The sequence below is a fragment of the Stomoxys calcitrans genome, chromosome 3, assembly GCF_963082655.1.
Source record: "Stomoxys calcitrans chromosome 3, idStoCalc2.1, whole genome shotgun sequence".
NCBI lineage: Eukaryota > Metazoa > Arthropoda > Insecta > Diptera > Muscidae > Stomoxys > Stomoxys calcitrans.
In genome coordinates, this window is record NC_081554.1 from 89,920,462 (window position 1) to 89,943,069 (window position 22,608).

At 38.8% G+C, this 22,608-nt stretch overlaps 1 protein-coding gene across 1 annotated transcript; it reads right to left on the reverse strand.

The window, feature by feature from the left end:
• Positions 1-3,944: 3,944 nt before the first annotated feature.
• On the reverse strand, positions 3,945-21,221 carry LOC106088706 (D-3-phosphoglycerate dehydrogenase). Its single transcript, XM_013254359.2, has 6 exons — positions 20,929-21,221; positions 20,738-20,788; positions 15,501-15,655; positions 8,992-9,211; positions 8,750-8,882; positions 3,945-4,712 (listed from the first exon to the last, which is right to left on the reverse strand). Exons 1-6 carry the CDS (start codon positions 21,010-21,012, stop codon positions 4,357-4,359), a joined length of 999 nt encoding a protein of 332 aa, XP_013109813.1. The 5' UTR covers positions 21,013-21,221; the 3' UTR covers positions 3,945-4,356.
• Positions 21,222-22,608: the final 1,387 nt, after the last annotated feature.

The following is a 22,608-nucleotide window of genomic DNA, read 5'->3' on the forward strand; positions in this document are numbered from 1 at the left end:
ACTTTTTCTCGATGCATTGGTAGCTCTTGCAATGCTCCTGGCTGATCTTCACTCCAAAATCGACAATTCTGGGCTCTGGGCCAAGAAAGGGGCTTGGTCATTAAAATGGAAGAAGCACTCGATAAACTTTCTAACGGAGCACGCATTTTGATAATAAAATTCAATAATTTACAAGCGTTGTTCGTTTGTAAGACAATTCATGGTTAAATTATAGACCAAACTGAATATATTTGACAGTGAAACAAAACACGAAACTTGCGTGAGCTGTTTAAAACATTGTTGCCAAAAGATAATGGCTAAATAATCACCCTTTAGTTTCCCGCTTAACCTTTAACCGACCGCTCAGGTAAATTTTAGTGTTTACAGTTAATCTATGTTTATGAAACGTGAAAAGTGTATATGTTTAAGAATTAGTCATTTATTTTTTTATACCCACCACCATTGAATGGGGATATACTAATCTCATTCCGTCAGTCATTCCGTTTGTAACACCTAGACATATTGCTTTAAGACTCCATAAAGTACATATATTCTTAATCGTCTCGTCGTTCTGAATCGATCTAGCCATGTCCGTTCGTCCGTCTGTCGAAATCACGATAGAGCTCGAACGTGTAAAGCTAGCCACTAGGAATTGCAAATGAGCCATATCGATTCAGATTTAGATATAGCTCCCATATAAACCGATCTCCTGATTTGTCTCCTTGAGCCCCTGTCAGCCGCAATTTTCATCCGATCTGGCTGAAATTTTGCACGTAGTGTTCAGTTATGTCTTTCAACAACTGTGTCAACGACGTTTCAAATCGGTCCATAATCTGATTTAGATCCCATATAAACCGATCTCACGATTTGACTTGTTAAGTCCCTGGAAGCCGTAATTTTTATTCGATCTGGCTGAAGTTTTACATGTAATATTATGTTATGGCTTCCAACAACTGTGTTAAGTACGGTTGACATCGATTTCTAACCTGATATAGCTCCCATATAAACCGATCTCCCGATTTGACTTCTTGAACCCCTGGAAGCCGCAATTTTCATCCGATTTGGCAGAAATTTTGCACGTAATGTTCTGTCATGACTTTCAATAACTATGTGAAGTACGGCCCAAATCGGTCTATAATCTGATAAAGCTTCCATATAAACCGATCTCCTGATTTGACTTCTTGAGCCACTGGAAGCTGCAATTTTTGTTCGATTTGGCTGAAATTGTGCTCGTATTGTTCTTTTATGACTTCCAACAACTGTGCCAAGTGCGGTCCAAATCGGTTTATATCCTGGTATAGCTCCCATATAAACCGATATCACGATTTGACTTCCTGGGCCTTTACAAGCCGCAATTTTTGCCCGATTTGGCGGAAATTTCGTATGTAGTGTTATGTTATGGCTTCCAACAACTGTGTTAAGTACAGTTGACATCGGTTTATAACCTGATATAGCTCCTATATAAACCGATCTCCCGTTTTGACTTCTTAAGCCCCTGGAAACCACAATTTTTGTTCGATTTGGCTGAAATTTGGCATGTAGTGTTATGTTATGGCTTGCAACAACTGTGTTAAGTACAGTTGACATCGGTGTATAACCTGATATAGCTCCTATATAAACCGATCTCCCGTTTTGACTTCTTAAGCCCCTGAAAGCCGCAATTTTTTTCCGATTTGGCTGAAATTTCGCATATAGTGTTATTTTATGGCTTCCAATAACTGTGTTAAGTACGGTTTACATCGGTGTCTAACCTGATAAAGCTCCCATATAAACCGATCTCCCGATTTGACTTCTTGAGCCCCCGAAAGCCGCAATTTTTGCCCGATTTGGCTGAAATTTTGCATGTAGTCTTTTGGTATGACTTCCAACAACTGTGCCAAGTACTGCAGTCTATAACCTGATATAGCTTCCAGGTAAACCAGTCTCTCGATCATCCTTGTCGGTTCCTAGAAACTTTAATTTTTATACTCTCCACCATAGGATGGGGGGTATACTAATTTCATCATTCTGTTTGTAACTACTCGAAATATTCGTCTGAGACCCCATAAAGTATATATATTCTTGATCATCGCGATATTTGTATGTCTAGCCATGTCCGTCCGTCTGTCCGACCGTCCGTCCGTCTGTCCGACCGTCCGTCTGTCTGTCGAAAGCACGATAACTTCCGAAGGAGTAAAGCTAGCCGCTTGAAATTTTGAACACATACTTCTTATTAGTGTAGGTCGGTAGGTATTGTAAATGGGCCATATCGGTAAACGTTTTGATATAGCTGCCATATAAACCGATCTTGGGTCTTGACTTCTTGAGCATCTAGAGTGCGCAATTATTATCCGATTGGAATGAAATCTTGCACGACGTGTTTTGTTATGATATCCAAAAACTGTGCCAAGTATGGTTCAAATCGGTCCATAACCTGATATACCTGTCATATAAACCGATCTTGGGTCTTGACTTCTTGACTTCTTGAGCCTCTAGAGTGCGCAATTATTATCTGATTGGAATGAAATTTTGCACGACGTGTTTTGTTATGATATCCAACAACTGTTCCAAGTATGGTTCAAATCGGTCCGTAACCTGATATACCTGTCATATAAACCGATCTTGGGTCTTGACTTCTAGAGCCTCTAGAGGGCGCAATTCTTATCCGATTTGAATGAATTTTTGCACGAAGTACTTTGTTATGGTATCCAACAACTGTGCCAGGTATGGTTGAATTTGGTTCATAACCTGGTATAGGTGTCATATAAACAGATCTGGTGACTTGACTTCTTGAGCTTCTAGAGGGCGCAATTCCTATCTGAATTGGCTGAAATTTTGCATGACGTATTTTATTCTTACTTTCAATAACTGTGTCAAATAAGGTTCAAACCGGTTCATAACCTGATATAGCTGCCATATAAATCGATCTGGGATCTTGACTTCTTGAGCCTCTAGAGGTCGCAATTATTATCCGATTTGCCTGAAATTTTGTACGACGGATCCTCTCATGACCATCAACATATGTGTTTGTTATGGTCTGAATTGGTCTATATCCCGATACAGCTCCCATGTAAATCGATCTCTCTATTTTACTTCTTGAGACCCCAAAGGGCGCAATTCTTATTCGAATTGGCTGACATTTTACACAGGTCTCCAACATATAATTTAATTGTGGTCCAAACCGAACCATATCTTGATATCGCACTAATAGCAGAGCAAATCTTTTCTTATATCCTTTTTTGCCTAAGAAGAGATGCCGGGAAAAGAACTCGACAAATGCGATCCATGGTGGAGGGTATATAAGATTCGGGCCGGCCGAACTAAGCACGCTTTTACTTGTTTCTGGTTTGACACAAGTTTGGTATGGAGAGTAAAATTGTTATTTTTAACTTCCACTTAGTTTTTATGATTCTGGAAATGGAAGAATAAAAATTCCAGAAAATTTCCGGGAAATGAAAAATATTTATTTTCGTTTTCCCGGGATTGTAAAAAGCCGGGAAATGCAAAACTCTTCATTTAAACCATGTCATGCCCAGGCTTAAAAAGGCAATTAAGGACTCATTCATGTTATATCCCCCTTTTAGTATTGACCTTTATTTTAATGCTACCAATTTAAACGATATTATGTTGAAGGCAACACTTAACGATTCATGCTACGTGTGAGTCGTTTTCAGAATTGCAAATCAAATACAGGCATTCCCATGTGTCAAGCAAAACCGTGTTATCTCTAAATTTCATGCGAAAATCTAAAGTAAGAAATTGCCTACTGGTCAATTCTAACCCAAATCCAACCTTACTTTGAATCATAGTGTATATAAAATTGATTTTAAATTGAAACCTTAGCAGACAACAAACGCAAGAGGGGTCTTCTTGTTTAGATCATCGTTATAAAATAGGCGATAGCCATAGTTTTGTGCCAATCTAAATTTAGAAAATTGTAGTTATCACTCTTTTGCGCCATAGTGAATGAGACACGTTTTGACAACTTTTTAATAATTTTATAATTCATTTTTATTGCAATGCAATGGTTATGCATTTTCTGTTGTTTTTTCTTTGCTATACAAAATAGTGGTAATTCAGTTTTTTTATGGAATGCTATATAAAAGTGAATAAACAAGTCCTGGACTGATAACAAATGAAAAATAATTAAAAACAAATAAAAAGTGAATAAAATTGATACAAGTTCCATGCACGCCGTTGTTGACACCAGCGCAACAACAATGGTATGGACAAATGGACGTTTATGGGATGGCATTATAAATATGTAGTAGCTGGGATTGTTGATTGTGTCATGGCAACACACTCCGATGGCAACGTTTTTTTCTTATTTGTTTTTTGATGGCTGGACCGAGCCCTCATCGGATGAGACTGATGATGGGTGACGTCACTTCATCGCAACTACTGATAATGGGCCAGCACATCTCGATTGATAACACCCGGATAGGTGGTGTATGTCTTCGATTTGCCAGTCAATGCTATGAATTGCTCAGCCACTTCGACAGCTACACGCACTTGTGCTTCTGAGGTACTGGCGCCCAAATGGGGTGTAGCCACTACCTTGGGATGTTGTATCAATTTCTTAGTTACCTCGGATTTGGGAGGCTCCTCGGGATAAACATCAAAGGCAGCACCACCACAATGCCCAGATTCGAGGGCATTCAAGACGGCCAGTTCGTCCACAATGCCACCACGAGCTACATTCACCACTTTAACACCTTTTTTACATTTCGCCAGAGATTCGGCCGAAATTAGATCTGTGAAAGAAAAGAGAAAAAGAAAAAACGAATATTTTATTCAAAGCTTTCAGCATGTTTCACATTTTTTAAAATTTAATTAGATTTAGCATGCTCATTTTCCGTTTGGTTCGTACAACAAAGAGAAATGCACATTCAACAGAATGGATCAAAGTGTACGGTGGGTGTAGCTTTTTTTGTTATATAATTTCCACAACTTAACCTGCTTCCAGGTTACTTAAGCGTAAACATGTCGAAATAATGACAATACACAAGGCTGCATAGAGCAGCTTGCTATAGTCTGGTATGTTAAATCCATAAAACTTCCAGAAATGGCCACATGTACCAAAGAACTTTCCTTTGTATGTTATAGACAATGAAAAGGCTTTTAGACTGTCCATCATAACGAACTTATGCAGATGAATGCGATGGATAAAAAAATTATTCTGGGAAGTGACATACTACGTTGACAATAACAATGAACTGCGTGAAGAAGTTATAAATTAAAGCAAAGTCCGGCAAGGTTGTATACTTTAAATGGAATATTTCAATATGTTGAATACTCAACAGGTCGAGGATAGATGATTGACATCCTTATATAGCCTGATCAAAGACAATATACAACAAGTAAAAAGGCATTAAGTTCAGCCGGGCCGAACTTTGGATACCCACCACCTCGTGTATATATGTAAACCACCTTTCGTTTAAATCCGGTAAAAATGCATGCCTTATGCCCCAAAATAGCTATATCGAAATATGTTCCGATTTTCACCAAATACTAATAAGTACAAGTCGTTGTTCAATTGTGTATAACAAAATATTGGCCTTTTTGGTAGCTATATCTAATAATAAACCGATCTGAACCAAATACGACACGGATGTCGAAAAGCCTAACATAAGTCAATGTGCAAATTTCTGTGAAATCACATTATTTTAAATCGAGATATCGGTCTATACGGCAGCTATATCCAAATCTGGACCGATAGGGTCGCAGAAAAATTGCGAAGAGCCTAACACAACTCACTGTCCCAAATTTCGGCGACATCGAACAATAAATGCGCCTTTTATGGCCCCAAAACCTTAAATCGAGAGATGGGTCTATATGACGGCTATATGCAAATCTGGACCGATCTGTGCCATATTGCAGAAAGATGTCAAGGGGCCCAATTTAACTCACTGTCCCAAATTTTGGCGACATCGGACAATAAATGCGCCTTTTATGGGCCCAAGACTTTAAATCGAGAGATTGGTCTATATGGCAGCTATATCCAAATCTGAACCCATCTGGGCCAAAAAAAAGAATGATGTCGAAGGGCTTAACACAACTCACTGTCCCAAATTTTGGCAAAATCGGACAATAAATGCGCCTTTTATGGCCCCAAAACCTTAAATCGAGAGATCGGTCTATATGGCAGCTATATGCAAATCTGGACCGATCTGTGCCATATTGCAGAAAGATGTCAAGGGGCCTAATTTAACTCACTGTCCCAAATTTTGGCGACATCGGACAATAAATGCGCCTTTTATGGGCCCAAGACTTTAAATCGAGAGATTGGTCTATATGGCAGCTATATCCAAATCTGAACCCATCTGGGCCAAATTAAAGAATGATGTCGAACTCACTGTCCCAAATTTTGGCAAAATCGGACAATAAATGCGCCTTTTATGGCCCCAAAACCTTAAATCGAGAGATCGGTCTATATGGCAGCTATTGTATATCCAAATCTGGACCGATCTGGGCCAAATTGAACTGGGAAGTCGACCGGACAGACAGAGGGACATAGCAAAATCGAATCAGAAAGTAATTATGTGTCGATTGGTATACTTATCAATGGGGTCTATCCCTCTTCCTTAAGGTTGTTACAAAACAAATGCTCTAAATTATAATACCCAGTACAATAGTTGTGGTTTAGGGTATATTTAACACAATTTTCGAATATAGCCCGCCTAGGGACAAACTGAACTAAATTGTAGTTCAATATTTCTACTTCTAAGGATTGCAGCATGATAGCAATAGACGGACATGCACATACAAAAAATTCTAAATTTAAAGATGCTCAATTTTCCTAATTTTAAGAAAAAACTAACTTTACGTCTTATTATTAAATAAAAAAGTCTTTAAATGAAGGTCAAAATATCTTTGAAGTTTGGATTAGATTGAAGAGCCCACCATTAGCAACCCAAGCTGATAGCCCAGACTCAGCCCGTTTTTACTTTTTCGTACTATCATAAGGCTATTTTAGGAATTTATTTCAGTAAAAATAGAAATTTATTCTATGGAGCCGTAGATAGCGCTTTTATACCCGCCACCGTAGGATAGGGGGAATATTCATTTAGTCATTCCGTTTGCAACACATCGAAATATCAATTTCCGACCCTATGAAGTATATGTATTTCGGATCGTCGTCGTAAAATTCTAAGACGATTTAACGATGTCCGTGTGTCCGTCTGTTGTAATCACTCTACAGCCGATCTTCCGGTAAAGGGTCTAATGCCCATAAATGCTTTATTTTGAAATTTGAAACTGTGGGCAGTTTTAGACCTCCCGACATCTGACCTAAATATGGTTCAGATGGGACTACATTTAGATATAGCTGCCATACAGACCGATCTGCTGATAAAGGGTCTGAAGCCCATAAAAGCTTGAAACAGTGAGTAGCTTTAGGCCTCCCGACTTCTGACTATACTTAGACCGATCTCCAAATAAAGGGTCTGAAGCCCATAAAAACTTTATTTTTATCCGATTTCGCTAAAATTTGAAACAATGTGAAGTTTTAGGCCTCCCAACATCTGACCTAAATATAAATACTTCAGATCGGTCTATATTTAGATAAAGCTGTCATACAGACCGATCTGCCGATCAAGGGTCTAAAGCCCATAAAAGCTTTATTTATATTGCCCGATTTTGCTGAAATTTGAAACAGTGTGATATTTTAATCTTCCCGACATCTGACCTAAATATGGTTCAGATCGGACTATATTTAGATAGAGCTGCCATATTGACCGATCTCCCGATATGGGGTCTGAAGCCCATAAAATCTTTATTTATTACCCGATTTTGCTGAAATTTGAAACAGTGAGTTGTTTTTAGCCTCCCGACATCCGCCCCAAATATGGGTCAGAACAGACTATAGACCGTCATATATACCGATCTTCCAATTTAGAGTCTTAATCCCATAAAAGCAGATTTATTGTCTGAAAATGTTACTTGTATATGAGCTCTCGGGACCTGAAGAAAATATGATCGAGACCAGCCCCTATTAAGATATAACTACGTATATAGTAGTAAAGTTATAATAAAATAGGATGATTATTATATCCTTGTTTAATTTGGTCCACATCGGTCCAGATTTGCTTAAGGGTACCATATAGAAAGAACTCTCGATTTAAAGTTTTGGCCCTTTCAAAAGCGCATTTATTATCCGATTTCGTTGAAATTTGACCCAGTGACTTATGTTAGGCTTCTCGACATCCGTGTCCTATATGTTTCAGATCAGTTTATATTTCGATATAGTTGCCAAAAAGACCAATATTTTGTTTAAAAAAATTGAACAGTGACTTAAATTTATCAGACCACTCAATGTCCGTGCCGAATTTTGGTGCATAAGATATCCAATATTCACCGGATTGTGATGAAACGGGGTTTACATATATACCCGAGGTGGTGGGTATCCAAAGTTCGGTCCGACCGAACCAAAGGCCTTTTCACTTGTTATTAAATAAAAAAATCTTTTAATGAAGGTCGAAATATCTTTGAAGGTTGGATTAGATTGAAGAGCCCACCACTAGCAACCTAAGCTGCCTGCCCGGAATCAGCCCGTTTTTACTTTTTCGCACTATCAAAAGAGTATTTAAGGAATTTATTTCAGTAAAAATAGAGACTTGTTCTATTGAGCCGTAAATAGCCCTATACATGCGTTTTTTTTTCTATTGCGCCGCCCATTTTCTTTGTTTTTTATTTGGCCTCATTTTAAAGAGTGCATAACTGTTCCCAAGTCCCAATTAAAATTTAAATTATTGTTTTTTTTTTGTTCTAAAAATAAAATCATGAAACTCACTACGTGTGGCTGGTATCAATGGCGTGTGCACGGTGATATAGTCTGCCAAAGGCCAAATCTCTTCCAAGGTCATCTTCTCGATGCCCACAGCCTTGGCTTCCTCATGGGTGGTGATGGGATCATAGCCAATGATCTGTTCCAATTATAAAAACAAATACAAATTAAATAAATACATGAAGTCCAAATATTTTTTCAATGTCATCAGGCCTTCGGAAGCTTGTTGACATAATTCGAAAACTTACTCTCATGCCCCAGGCCCTCATGCGTATGCCAACTTCACGACCTATACGACCTAGACCCAAAACAGCCAATGTTTTGCCATACAGTTCACATCCACTGTAAAGCTTGCGATCCCAACGACCCTCCTTCATGCTTTGGGCGGCAGGAGCCACCGGACGTGCCAAAGTGCCAATAAGAATGCATGTAAGCTCACAGGCAGAAATTGAATTGCCTCCCGGCGTGCTGAAAGAGGAAAAACAAAGCGAGAAAGATAAGTTAACACTTGGGTAAACATCATGTGTTGATGGGATGGCCACACAGACGAAGCAGCAGTGTCAGGGCCAAGTTCAATTCGCCCACTTGTTGTTGAAGCTTTAATTTTGGTTATATTATATTTTGACTAGACAAAATTTATGCAAATATTATAACCCCACACATATAAACGTTTTTATGTTAATTAATGAGTGTCTGGCTGAATGGCTGTTTCGCACACTGTTAGCTTCAGCATGTAAAAAATCTTAGTTGTAGTTACCCCGATCTCCACTAACACACAGACATGATTGGCGTGTGGTTTTAAGGTCAATGGCCTGACCTTTGGTTTTTATGCATGCCCGGTAACCACTTAAAGAGTTGCAAATTAAATCACTTTACTTATGTTTTGTAATAGCCTTTACCACACGCAAGAAAAATATTTCGTTTCCATAAAGGACATTTACGACGAAAGCACATAATTTTTACACCCTCCACTATAGGTTAGGTTTGCTTAGGTTGAAAAGAGGGTGCAGATATTAATCCGCCCCATGCCACTATGGACATACACCTAAGCCAGTAATCGGCTCGTTGTGCGCTCCAAAAACTATAAAGTAACCTCTAAAAAGAAAATTTTAAGTTAGGAATTCCGTGCCACTTACAAAATCCTTAATTGTGTTCAATACCACTCCCCACCGGTTTTACATAAGTGAGCTCGTAGTCCTATGTGTCCCGTTATGATACCAATAGCTATACTGACCTCCTTTTTAATTCCTTTCAGTAATAGCCTCGCCTTCTCACGATCTGGATCCCCCCATAGGATTTTTGCCGTCCTACCGACCGTTTCGCTATTCAACAATGTTGCATTCGTCGCCCACTCCCTTAACCCGGACTGCGTCATCCCGAAAGGCTTCGGGTTAACCAAGTTTATTGACGGCAGTCCTCTGGCTTTCACCGCCAAATCCTCTGCCCTTCATTTCCCCTTACTCCGTTATAGTCCGGCACCCAAACGATCCGGTTTTATCATCCTCAGAGAAGGCGTTAATCTTCTTCTTACACTGCAAGACTGTTCGTGACCTTACCGTCCTGGTTGTTATTGCCCCTATGGCAATTTTACAGTCGGTAAAGATGTTCACACTCGACGTCCTCGCGTTAGCACCACACCACTTCAAGCATTCCGTGATCGCCCGAATCTCCGCATGCAGGACCGTATTATGGTCAGGCAGTCTAAAATAGATCTCAGTCTCTGGGTTCTCAATGTAGACCCCCAGGCCCACTCTGTCCTCTAGCTTTGATCAATCCGTGAAACATGATCTTCCACATGGCAATTCTAGGGTTCCTTCAATCCAAGACTGTGCCGATGGCTGCAGTGCCTCGCACTCGACTCAAGGTTCATCTCAGGTATCCAATCGGAAACCTCTGACCTTCCTTCTAGGTTCCCTATCGTCGTCTCGATTATACCGCGATGGTATGAGTTGCTCCATTTCGATCCCACAGCCCGTCTACATAGTGCCTAACATCTGTGAGATTTCTCAGTACGCTCCTGAATGTGACACTTCCAATTCAGTTTCCTGTCCAAGTTCACACCTAAGTATTTGGCCTTGTCAGATATGGAAATCGTCTTATTGAGAAAACGTGGTGCGTTAAATTGGACCACCTTCGTCTTCCTCGTGAACAGGCATATTTCAGTCTTCTCTGGGTTAACATTGAGACCTTTGGGCCCAGCCCAGTCATATGCCATATGCAATACCCTTTCGGCCCTTCTACACAGCTCGTTCAGATCCTTACCTCTTAGAAGTATTATAACATCGTCTACGTAGAAGACGGGTTCAAATCCCTCCTCAGGGAGGGTCTCTCTCCACCCGGTACTGGTCTAAGGATTGCATCAATGTGTCGGTCCGCACATTGTTAACAGCCCCCTCGATGTCATTGCATACCGCCAGTGCATCGAAGGATTCTTCTTCGATACCAAACCCTCCACCTTAGTATGGAGGTATACTAATTTCGTCATTCCGTTTGTAACACCTCGAAATATTCGTCTAAGACCCCATAAAGTATATGTATTCTTAATCGCCATGATTTTTGTCTGTCGAAAGCACGCTAGCTTTCGAAGGAGTAAAGCAAGGCGCTTGAAATTTAGCACACATACTTTTATTAGTGAAGGTTGGTCGAGATTGTAAATGGGCCAAACCGATCTCACGATTAGACTTCATGAGCTTCTAGAGGGCGCAATACTTATCCGATTTGGCTGAAATGTCGCACATATCGTTTTGGTATGACTACACCACCACAGTGGTGGTGTAGGGAGTAAAAATTGTCACTTTCCTAGTTTCCCATTGCACACGACCGAGCTGATTAACATACTGACTGCTCTTCAAAAATTAATGATCGCCTAGTCAAAGATCAAACAAGTAAAAGAGTGCTAAGTTCGGCCGGCCCGAATTATGGGAACCCACCATAGACCAAGGGGCCTATATCTATTTATGAACTGATCGAGTTATAAGTCGTTGTGATTATTGGAGGACAGAAACGTATATCACATACCAAACTTCACCCAAATGCTGCAAAAACAAATCCGGAGATCGGTCTATATGGTGACTATATATATTTAAGAACCTTTACGGGTAGGATTTAGCCTAGGGTGATGGAGAACATAAGTGTATTTCACGTACCCAATTTCAGCTAAATCAGAAGAAAATTAAGGTTTCTCGGGGCTCAAGAAGTCAAATCCGAGGATCGGTCCATATCGAGGCAATATTAGTTCATAGACCGATTCCGATCATAATTGGTCTAGACGTTGAAATTCATAACATAAATCATTGTTTAAAATTTTAGCCAAATTCAAGGAAAATTGAGCCGTATAAGGCCTCAATAAATCAAATACGAGGATCGCTTTATAGGCAGCTATATCAGATATTACACTGATTTGGATCATACTTTTGTTGGAAGTCGCAATAGAACACTAAAAAGCTGCAATCGCGTCTAGGAGCTCAAAAATTCAACTCGAAGGACCGAGGTATTTGGGAGCTTTATCCAAATCTGAATCGATATGGCCAATTTGCAATCCGCAAATTGCAATCCGCAACCACACATCGACAAGAAGTATCTGGCAAAATTTCAAGCGGCTAGCTTTACGCGTTCATCCGCTACCATGATTTCCGTCGTCCTATATCGGAGTTTGACATTGAGAGTGTGTTATACATTGAGACGGCAGCCCTTGCCAATGAAGGACTCCATCGGGTCCGATACGTACAACCGGCTGCCATAGGATTGAAAAGAGGGTGTGGATATTAATCCGCCCATGCCACTTGGACCTGACCAACAATCGGATTGTTGTTCCCCTATGTCGGTTCATACCTGGTATTGTGTATCCACCCAATTGCCGGTGTCTGATAGCTGCGAAAGCCGGCCAATGACATGCGAAATGCTCCAACGTCTGAACATCTTCCACACATGCCCTACACATGCTATCACTTGCCGCCCCGATTTTGCATAAGTGAGCTCGTAGACCTATATGTCCAGTTATGATGCCAAAAGCTATATTGACCCCCTCGTCTTGGCATGATCAGGATCTTCCTATGGGAAGTTATCCTACCGTCAGTTTCGCTTTTCCCCAGGGTAACATGCGCGTGCTTCGCCCACTCCCTTAACTCGAACTGCGACTACGCGAAAGGCTTAGGGTAAACTAAGTCCTTTGGCCCACACTGCCAAATCGTATGCTCATTTCTTCTTATTCCGCTATGCCCCCATCGCTTGGGTGCTGGTGGTGGGTATAAAAAATGTTATGTGAAAGAGATTGTGTCTATGCTCTCAAATAATCACCCTCTTTCCCTTTAGTAAGAGAGACACAAGAGTATAATTATTGGTCTGGTAAACGAATAATCGCTTACGGATATCGAACCATTTTTGCCATCAAAGTATTTTTGCTTTTACAATGAAAGAAAGATTACATTGCCGTAGATGAAGTTACTAAAGGGTTTACAATAAACAAAGCTATTTACTGTCAAAAATTTAATATTTATGACTAACGTTCTATATTTTGGAGCGAAACGTTACACAGTTACAATAAAAATAAAACTTCCTATTAGATGTATTTTGTTTCTCGTGCAAAAGGATATCTTTTTGGGCGTGGCTTCCAAAAAGGAATGATATTTCACCCAGGAGGCTCAATCTTCACCTACACAGAAAAAAATGTCACAAAAATTTATTTTAATTAAAAATTTAATTGAAAATAAAATTTTTTTCAATTAAAAAATTTATTATATGAAACATATTTTAATTTTTTTAATCAGTACCTATCGTGATTGAAATTACGACAATTTTCTATTAAAAATTTATTGATTCAACCTTTTTTATAACTTCCACGACAGTATATACATATTCTTCATCGTGTTGACATTGTAAGTCGGTTTAAAAATATCCATCCGTCTGTCGAAAGAACTCTAACTTTCGAAGGAAAAAAGCTAGGCGATTGAAATTTTGCATGAATACTTCCAATAAGTGTAGGTCAGATGGAATTGTAAATTGGCTATATGGGTCCATGTTTTGATATAGCTGCCATATAAACTGATCTCGGATCTTGATTTCTTGAGCCGCTGGAGGGCACAATTCTTATATGATTTCGCAGAAATTTTGCATGAAGTGCTGATGAAGTGAAATTTTACACCACGACTCCTTCTTGACCTTAAGCATTCGTATTAAATATGGTCCAAATCAATCCATAACAAACAAACAAACTTTTTTCTTTTTGTCACTCGATTATTTCGGCAATTCATTGAAAACAGCTGAATTATAAAGGGATAAAAGCTTTTTTCTTTGAATTGGCGAATGAATCGAGTGACAAAAAGAAAAGAATGTTAGTGGTCTAGACACTAAATTTTTTCAATCATTTTTTAATTGATTTGGAAACTTTTCTAGACCAAACAGCACTGTTGTGACTGAACTTTTTGGCGAAAGTCTAGTCGCTCATAATTTCAATCATTTTTTAATTGAATCAATTAAAACAATTAATTGGAAACTTTAAAAATTTTCAATCATTTCTTTAAATGAATATACAACTTTTTTAATTGAAAATATTTTCAATCACCGATTTCATAAACTGTGATTTATATTATCATATTCGTGATTGAACCAGTTTCAATTAAAAAAGTAATTGAATCAATACAATTCGTAATTTCAACCAACTTTTATTTTTTTCTGTGTACTTTTTACAGCATTTGAGACCGTATATTAGCAACACTACTTTTCAATATGAGTAATGGGTCGATAGGGATTGCAACTCTTTGACACTAGCAACGTAACTAAAGTTGGGTTGCAATTCAAAATCTGCTCTTAAGTCAATCATTATGAAGAAACTGCAAACCAATTTGAGTCAAGTGAAAGCTGTCAATAACATCATCACCGAAAAAAGGGTGGTCAGGTTGAAAACCACATGTTTTAAAAAATTACCCTTCACTAACACTCGGTAGCAAAATGCGTAATGTATTAAAATCATTAATCATTCGACATTGAAAGACAAGTTTGCCCAAGGGACTGCCATTGGGTTATAATTTTGATAAAAAACGAAAATAAGTTTACATTATTGCTTCATAATGGAGCATAGAGCCAATTGACTATTATATTTTTTCTCTTTTCTGAACTTTACTAATGTACAGTTCTTCCGAAACTTGATTTTGATACACCTTATGGACCTATATATTGTAAGTGCAATTCTGTGGCAATATTATAAAGTATACCTGCTTCTACGTGCATACCTAACGTTTCGTGTTTACCATTGGTGGTTCTAAATGCACCACATTGATGGAGACGCTAGCATATCCCTCCATGACGCTGAGCGCCTGGGTTCGAAACCAAGCGAGAACACCAGAAAAAAATGTTCGCAGTGGTTTTCCTCTCTTAATGCTGGCTGCATTTAAGCCATACAAAAAATGTCTCTACTAAAGAGGTGTAGCGCTACTGCACGCCTTTCGAACTCAGAGGTTCGGAAAAGAAGTTCCCTTGTTATTGGGTTTAAAACTTGAATCGTGCAGCATGCATTAATATGTGAGAAGTTTGCCCCCTGTTTCTTAATTGAATATTCGCGTCCAAACTTGTATTTGTGTGTAACCAGAAGTGAAATGATCTTCGATCTTCACCGATAATACTTTGAATAAGTATAACAATATATCCAATTATTAATATATATATTTTTATCCCTGCACGATAAGTGCAAGTACCAATACTCGCATAGAAATGTTTGGCCTAAAAATGTTTTTCTTTATTTCGAATATTCTTGTATACTTACTTTAATACAATAACTTTATTTTTAGTAGCTGCTGGCACATCAATATTGTCCACACCAGCACCGGCACGTCCAACAGCCTTAAGACTTCCTGCTCCGGCATCAAGAACTTGCTGTGTTATTTTTGTATCTGATCTTACGATGGCAGCATCATATTTCTGTTAACGAAAACAGTGAAGTAAATAATGAAGATATAAGTAAATAAGTAAAACCATCACCGAGGGTGTATATTTTATCTATATTCTATCAAAATTCAATAAAAAGCACCATTTTGAACCCACAGAAGGCAGCGATATTCAAATATGTTCTGATCTCGAACCATACTCGGCACAGAAGTAAAGGGGTCTAGCACAACTCACTATTCAACTGATACAAAATGCTTCTCTTATGAACTCAAAAAGCTTAATCGGGAGATCGGTCTATAAGAAGCCTATATCCAAATATGGTCGTATCTACACCATACCCGTCGCGGATGTCGAGAGGCCTAAGGCAACTCACTGTGTCAAATTTAAGCAAAATCGGGTAAAAATGCGCCTTTTATAAGCCCAAGACATTAAATCGGGAGATTGGTTTATATGGTCGCTATGTCCAAATCGGATTCGATCGGTACCATATTGGTTGCGGATATCAAGAGGATCAATTAAACTTACTGTTCCCAACTTCAGCGAAATAGGGTAATAAATGTGCCTGTAATGAGCTTAAGACCCTATGGCAGCTATATCTTACATAGTCGGTTCGGGACCATATTTGGCAAAGATATCGGGAAATAAATACAACTTACTGTTCCAAATTTAGGCGAAATCGGCAGATGGGCCTATAAGACAGCTACATCAAAATATGGGCCTATCTGGACCATACTCGGTTCGTATATCGGGAGGCCTAGGACAACTCACTGTTCGGAATTTCAGGGAAAATGCTCAATAAATAAGGTTTTTGTGGGTTTAAGACCCTTACTTGGCATATCAGCCTGTATTGCAGTTAAATCTAAATATGATCCAATTTGGACCATATTCGGATTGATTTTCGACGGGCCTAATAAATCTCTGTGTTCTTAATTTCAGCGATTTCGAGTTTTAAATGAGGCTTTTATACAGTGGTGGCCTTATAATTAGGGACACCTTGTTTAATTTGGAAAAATCTAATTTTTATTAAAATTAAACAAGAGCGTGGTAAGTTCGGCCGGGCGGAAACTTGGGAACACCATGGATTCTGCTAAAAATGTATACAAAATAAATTTAGATGAAGGGCATTATATTACTCTACATACCAAACCTTTGTCAAACCAGCATAAATTAAAGCTTCTGGGAACCGAAAAAGGATGATCGAGAGACCGGTTTATATGGGAGTTATATCAGGTTAAAGACGTAATTGGCACCGTTATTGGAAGTCATAACAGCATACTGCATGCATAATTTCAGCCAAATCGGACAAAAATTGCGCCTTGTAAGGAACAAGTAGTCAAATCGGGAAATCAGTTTATATGGGAGCTATAAAAGGTAATAGACCGATTTGGACCGTACTAGTCATAGTTGGAGTCGTAACGGAACACCGCATGCAAAATTTCAGCTAAATCAGACAAAAATTGGGCATTGTAAGGGCTCAAGAAGTCAAATCGGGAGATCGGTTTATATATATATATATAAACTCATAGCAGAACACTCTGGGCAAAATTTCCGCCAAATCTGACAAAAATTGCAGATTTCAGGAGCTCAAGAAGTTAAATTGTGAGATAGGTTTATATGGGAGCTATTATAAACCGATTTGGACCGTACAAATCGGACAAAAATTACGGCTTCCAAGGGCTCAAGAAGTCAAATCCGGAGATAGGTTTATAGGAGCTATATTTAAATTTGTACCGATATGACCCATTTGCAATCCCCAAAGACCTCCATCAATAAGAAGCATCTGTGCAAAATTTCAAGTAACTAGCTCTACGCGTTCGACCGCTATCGTGATTTCGACAGACGGACGGACATGGCTAGATCGACTCACAACGTCGAGACGATCAATATTATATATACTTTATGGGGTCTTAGACGAATATTTCGAGGTGTTACAAACGGAATGACTAGATTAGTATACCCCCATCCTATGGTGGTGGGTATAAAAATGATAGTAATAGTTAGGATTAGGAAAAAAATTTTGGAAAGTTGTTGAATGAAACATAACAATAAAATCGTGCTAAGTTCGGCCGGGCCGAATCTTATATACCCTCCACTAGGATCGGTCAGGTTCTTTGCCCAGTATCTCTTTACAAAACAAAGGATAATGGATAAAAATTGTCATGCTATTGGAGCCATATCACGTAATCGGCCGATTCATACCATACTTGGTCTGGATGTTGGAGACATTAGTAGAAGTCATTGTGCAAAATTTCACCCAAATCGGGTAAGAATTACATCCTTTAGCAGCATTAAAAGTAATATCGGGAGTTCAGCTTATATGAAAGCTCTATCAGACCATATTTGGAACACATGTTAAAGGTCATAGGAGAAGTCGTTGTACAAGATTTCAGCCATATCCGATAAGAGTTGGGCCCTCTATAGGCTTAAGAAGTATATTTCCAGATAATTTGCATTTATCCATTTCCCTCGTGTAATAAAGTAGAACTCAAACAGTATTTTAAACCGGGAAATGTCGCCTAAGTGCTTCATCCCCACACCACCACTGTGGAACAGGGTATTGTAACTTTGTGCATATGTTTGCAACGCTAAGAAGGAGAAGCGTTAGACCCATGGATAGTATACCGATCGGCTTAGAATCACTTCCTGATTCGATTTTGCTATTTCCGTCTGTCCGTCAGTCCGTCGGTCCATCTATCCATGTATTTTTGTAATCAAGGTACAGGTCGCATTTGTTATAGTCCAAGGACAAACGCTATCGATTTTGAAAAAAATCGGTCCAGATTTAGACATGTAGCTCCCATATATATCTTTCATTCGTTATGGCCTATTAAAGCTGCAAAAGCCACAATTTTGTTCCGAGCATTACAAAATTTGGTAAGAAGTTATTTTTTTACCTCCTAACATGTGTGAAAAATTTCATCAAAATCGGTTCAGATTTGGATATAGCTGCCATATATACCTTTCATCCGATGTGGTCTTTTAAGTCCTTTGTATCTACAATTTTAGCCAGATCTTTACAAAACTTTACATGAGGTATTCTATTTGACGTACCATTATGTGTGTCTAATTTCATAGAAATCCGATCGGATTTAGATATAGCTTCCATTTATGTCTTTCATCCGATATGGTCTTTTTAGGTTGTAGACGCGACAATTTTGATCCGTTCTATACAAAATCTAGCATGACGATGATCTCTTAATACGTGTGCAAAATTTCATCGAAATCGCATCCGATTTAGATAAAGCTCCCATATATATCTTTCATCCGACAGTGCCTTTTAAGGCTATAGAAGCCACAATTTCGGTCCGATCTTTACAAAATCTAGCATGAGGTGTGTTAATTGACGTCACAATATGCGTATCAAATTGCATCAAAATCGGACCAGATTTATATGTAGCTCCCATATACATTTTTTTACCCAACACCAAAGGATGGGGGTAGCTCCCATATACAATTTGTATACCCACCACCGAAGGATGGGGGTATATTCATTTTGTCATTCCGTTTGCAACACATCGAAATATCCATTTCCGACCCTATAAAGTATATATATTCTTGATCAGCGTAAAAATCGAAGACGATCCAGCCATGTCCGTCCGTCTGTTTGTTGAAATCACGCTACAGTCTTTAAAAATAGATCTGGAATTTAGGACAGATTCTTTTTTTGTCCATAAGCAGGTTAAGTTCGAAGATGGGCTATATCCGATCCGCCGATTTAGGGTCTTAGGCCCATAAAAGCCACACTTATTATCCGATTTTCCGAAATTTGGGGGAGTGAGTTGAGTTAGGGCTTTCGACATTGTTCTTCAATTTGTCTCAGATCAGTCCAGATTTGGATATAGCTGCCATATAGACTGATCCGAAGATTTAGGGTCTTAAGCCCATAAAAGCCACATTTATTATCTGATTTTGCCGAAATTTGGGGCAGTGAGTTGTGTTAGGCCCTTCGACATTCTTCTTCAATTTGTCTCAGATCAGTCCAGATTTGGATATAGCTGCCATATAGACCGATCTCTCGATTTAAGGTTTTGGGGCCAAAAAAAGGGAATTTATTGTCCGATTTCGCCAAAATTTGGTACAGGGAGTTGTGTTAGGCCCTTCGACATTCTTCTTCAATTTTTCTCAGATCGGTCGAGATTTGGATATATCTACCATATAGACATATATCTCGATTTAAAGTCTTGGCTCCACAAAAGACTCATTTATAATCCGATTTCACTGAAATTTGGCACAGTGACTTATGTAAGGCTTTTCGACATTCGTGTCGTATATGGTTCAGATCGGTTTATTTTTAGATGTAGCTACTTAAAAGACTAACATTTTTTTATACACAATTGAAAATTACTTTTACTTATAAGTGTTTGGTCCAATTCGTAACATATTTCGATAAAGCTGCTATGGGACCTAAGGTATGCATTTTTCACCGGATATTGACGAAAGGTGGTTCACATATATACCCGAGGTGATGGCTATCCAAAGTTCGGCCCGGACCAACTTAACGCCTTTGTACTTGTTTTTACTGATATTTGGTTTTAAAACTGTGGTAGCCAGAATTTGGGTCATCTTGCTGTTCTATTCGATATTTCACTGAGTATACACAATTAAAGTCTGACAAGATTTAGATATTTGTGCTATTGATTAAAAGTAGTAGCCAGGCTAGTTGGTGTAGGGTATTATCTAGTCGGCTGCGCCCGACTATAGCCTTTCCAAACTGGTTTTTAATGTTTTCATTATAAAAGTCTAGTATATCTATTTGCTTCACCCTGTAGGAGGAGAGATAGATCCAAAAATAAGTATACGAATCGACTCAGAATCATTTTCCGGGTCTACCCAACCATGTCCGTCTGTCTATCCAATGCGTTTATAATACTTGTTCTTTATTTGGTAGTAGATTTTTGAGGAAAGGCTTATTTCGGTACACCCTGTGTCGGGTAGTCTACAATACGGAAAATGTACATTTCTTTATTTTTCGACAACAAAAACCACATCACAATTATGAAGAAGAATGAGACCAATTGACTTTGTTTTTCACGACAATGTAATTTTTAGCATATTCACAACAGTAAAACAAAAACGATAACGCAAAAATAAGAATAATACGGTCAATGCACTTACTTTGACTTCTTTGCAGAGTTCATCCACCGGCAGTTTTAATTTATACGAGACCTGACAAAGATGAAAACAAAATTTGAAGATTTTTAATATAGATCAACAGTTATGGAAAAAAACACAAAAATTAGAGCCACCGTAAAAAAGGTAACATTGTCTAAATTAATTGAAATAAAAGAAAGCAATGCAAAATTTACATTAATGCCATTCTGTTGCAAAAGATCCACACAGGCACTGTCGACTGCATCGCACACCAACACATTTTTAATATCAACCGGCATTTTTGAATATTTCTGCAAGCTCTTTCTTTAGTTCTGCTTTTTAGTTCCACAAATTTTTTGTGAAAAAACACTTGAGCACAACAACGACGGACTAAACTGGATTTCGAATTTCCTACTTCACCAATTGAACGACCGACTCGGGCGCAATGTAAAATGCAAGTGATTATGGAATGTGGTCGAGAACGATCTCCAGACCGATTGCTGCAAAGTAATGCAGTCGAGTCGCGGTTCGCAATCAAGCGAGTGGACGACAGACAGTCAATGTCAGTGACAGACAACAACAGGCTACAATAAAAACAAACAACAACGACCCAAACTGGTCACATTTCATATCGATCGTAGGCACAGTGTTACGAAACCGCATGTTGTAAACGAGGAGCATTTTTAAGTTTGAATGACTGACTGTCAGTTAAAACTAACTGAGTGTGTACATAAAACATTTCACATCCTATCACTTTTTATACCCACCGGCATAGGATGGCTGGTATACTAATCTAGCCATTCCGTTTGTAACTCCTCGAAATATTGATCTGTGACGATTTAACCATGTCCGTCCGTGTGTAGAAATCACGACAGCGATCGAATGCGTAGAGCCAGCTGCATGAAATTTTGCACAGATACTTCTTATTGATGTAGGTCATTGCTAATGTAGGAGATTGCAAATGGGCCCTATCGGTTCAGATTAGGATATAGCTCCCATATAAAGTGGTCCTTCGACTTGGCTTCTTGAGCTCCTAGAAGCTGCAATTATTTACCGATTTGTCCGTAATTTTGCACACAGTATTCCCCGTACGACTTCCAACAATCGTGCCAAGAGTGGTCTGAATCGGTATATAACCTGATATAGCTTCCATATAAACAAATCTCCCGATTTGATTTCTTGAGCTCCCATATAAACCGATCTTCCGATTTGACAAGCCGCAATTTTTCTCCGATTTGGCTGAAATTCTGCATGTTCTGTGTGTTCTGTTATGGCTTCCAACAATTGTGTTGAGTACGGTTCAAATAGGTCTATAACCTAATATAGCTCCCATATAAACCGATCTCCCGATTTGACTTCTTGAGCCCTTATAAGCCGCAAATTGTGTCCGAAATTTTGCATGCGGTGTTCTGTTATGACTTCCAACAATCGTGAGAAGTGTGAAGCAAATCGGTATATAACCTGATATAGCTCCCATATAAACCGATCTCCTGATTTGACATCTCAAGCCCCTGGAAGCCTCAATTACTGTCTGAAATTTTACATGTAGTATTCTGTTATGACTTCCAACAACTGTATCGAGTACGGTCCAAATAGGTCTATAACCTCATATAGCTCCCATATAAACCGATCTCCCGATTTGACTTTTAGAGCCCTTACAAGCCGCAATTTGTGTCCGATTTGGCTGAAATTTTGCATGCGGTGTTCTGTTATCACTTCTAAGAATCGTGAGAAATGTGGTGCAAATTGGTGTATAATCTGCTATAGCTCCTATATAAACCGATCTTCTGATTTGACATCGCAAGCCCCTGGAAGCCTCAATTTTTGCCCGATGGGGCTGAAATTTTGTACTTAGTGTTCTGTTACGACTGCCAACATTCGTGTCACGTATGTTC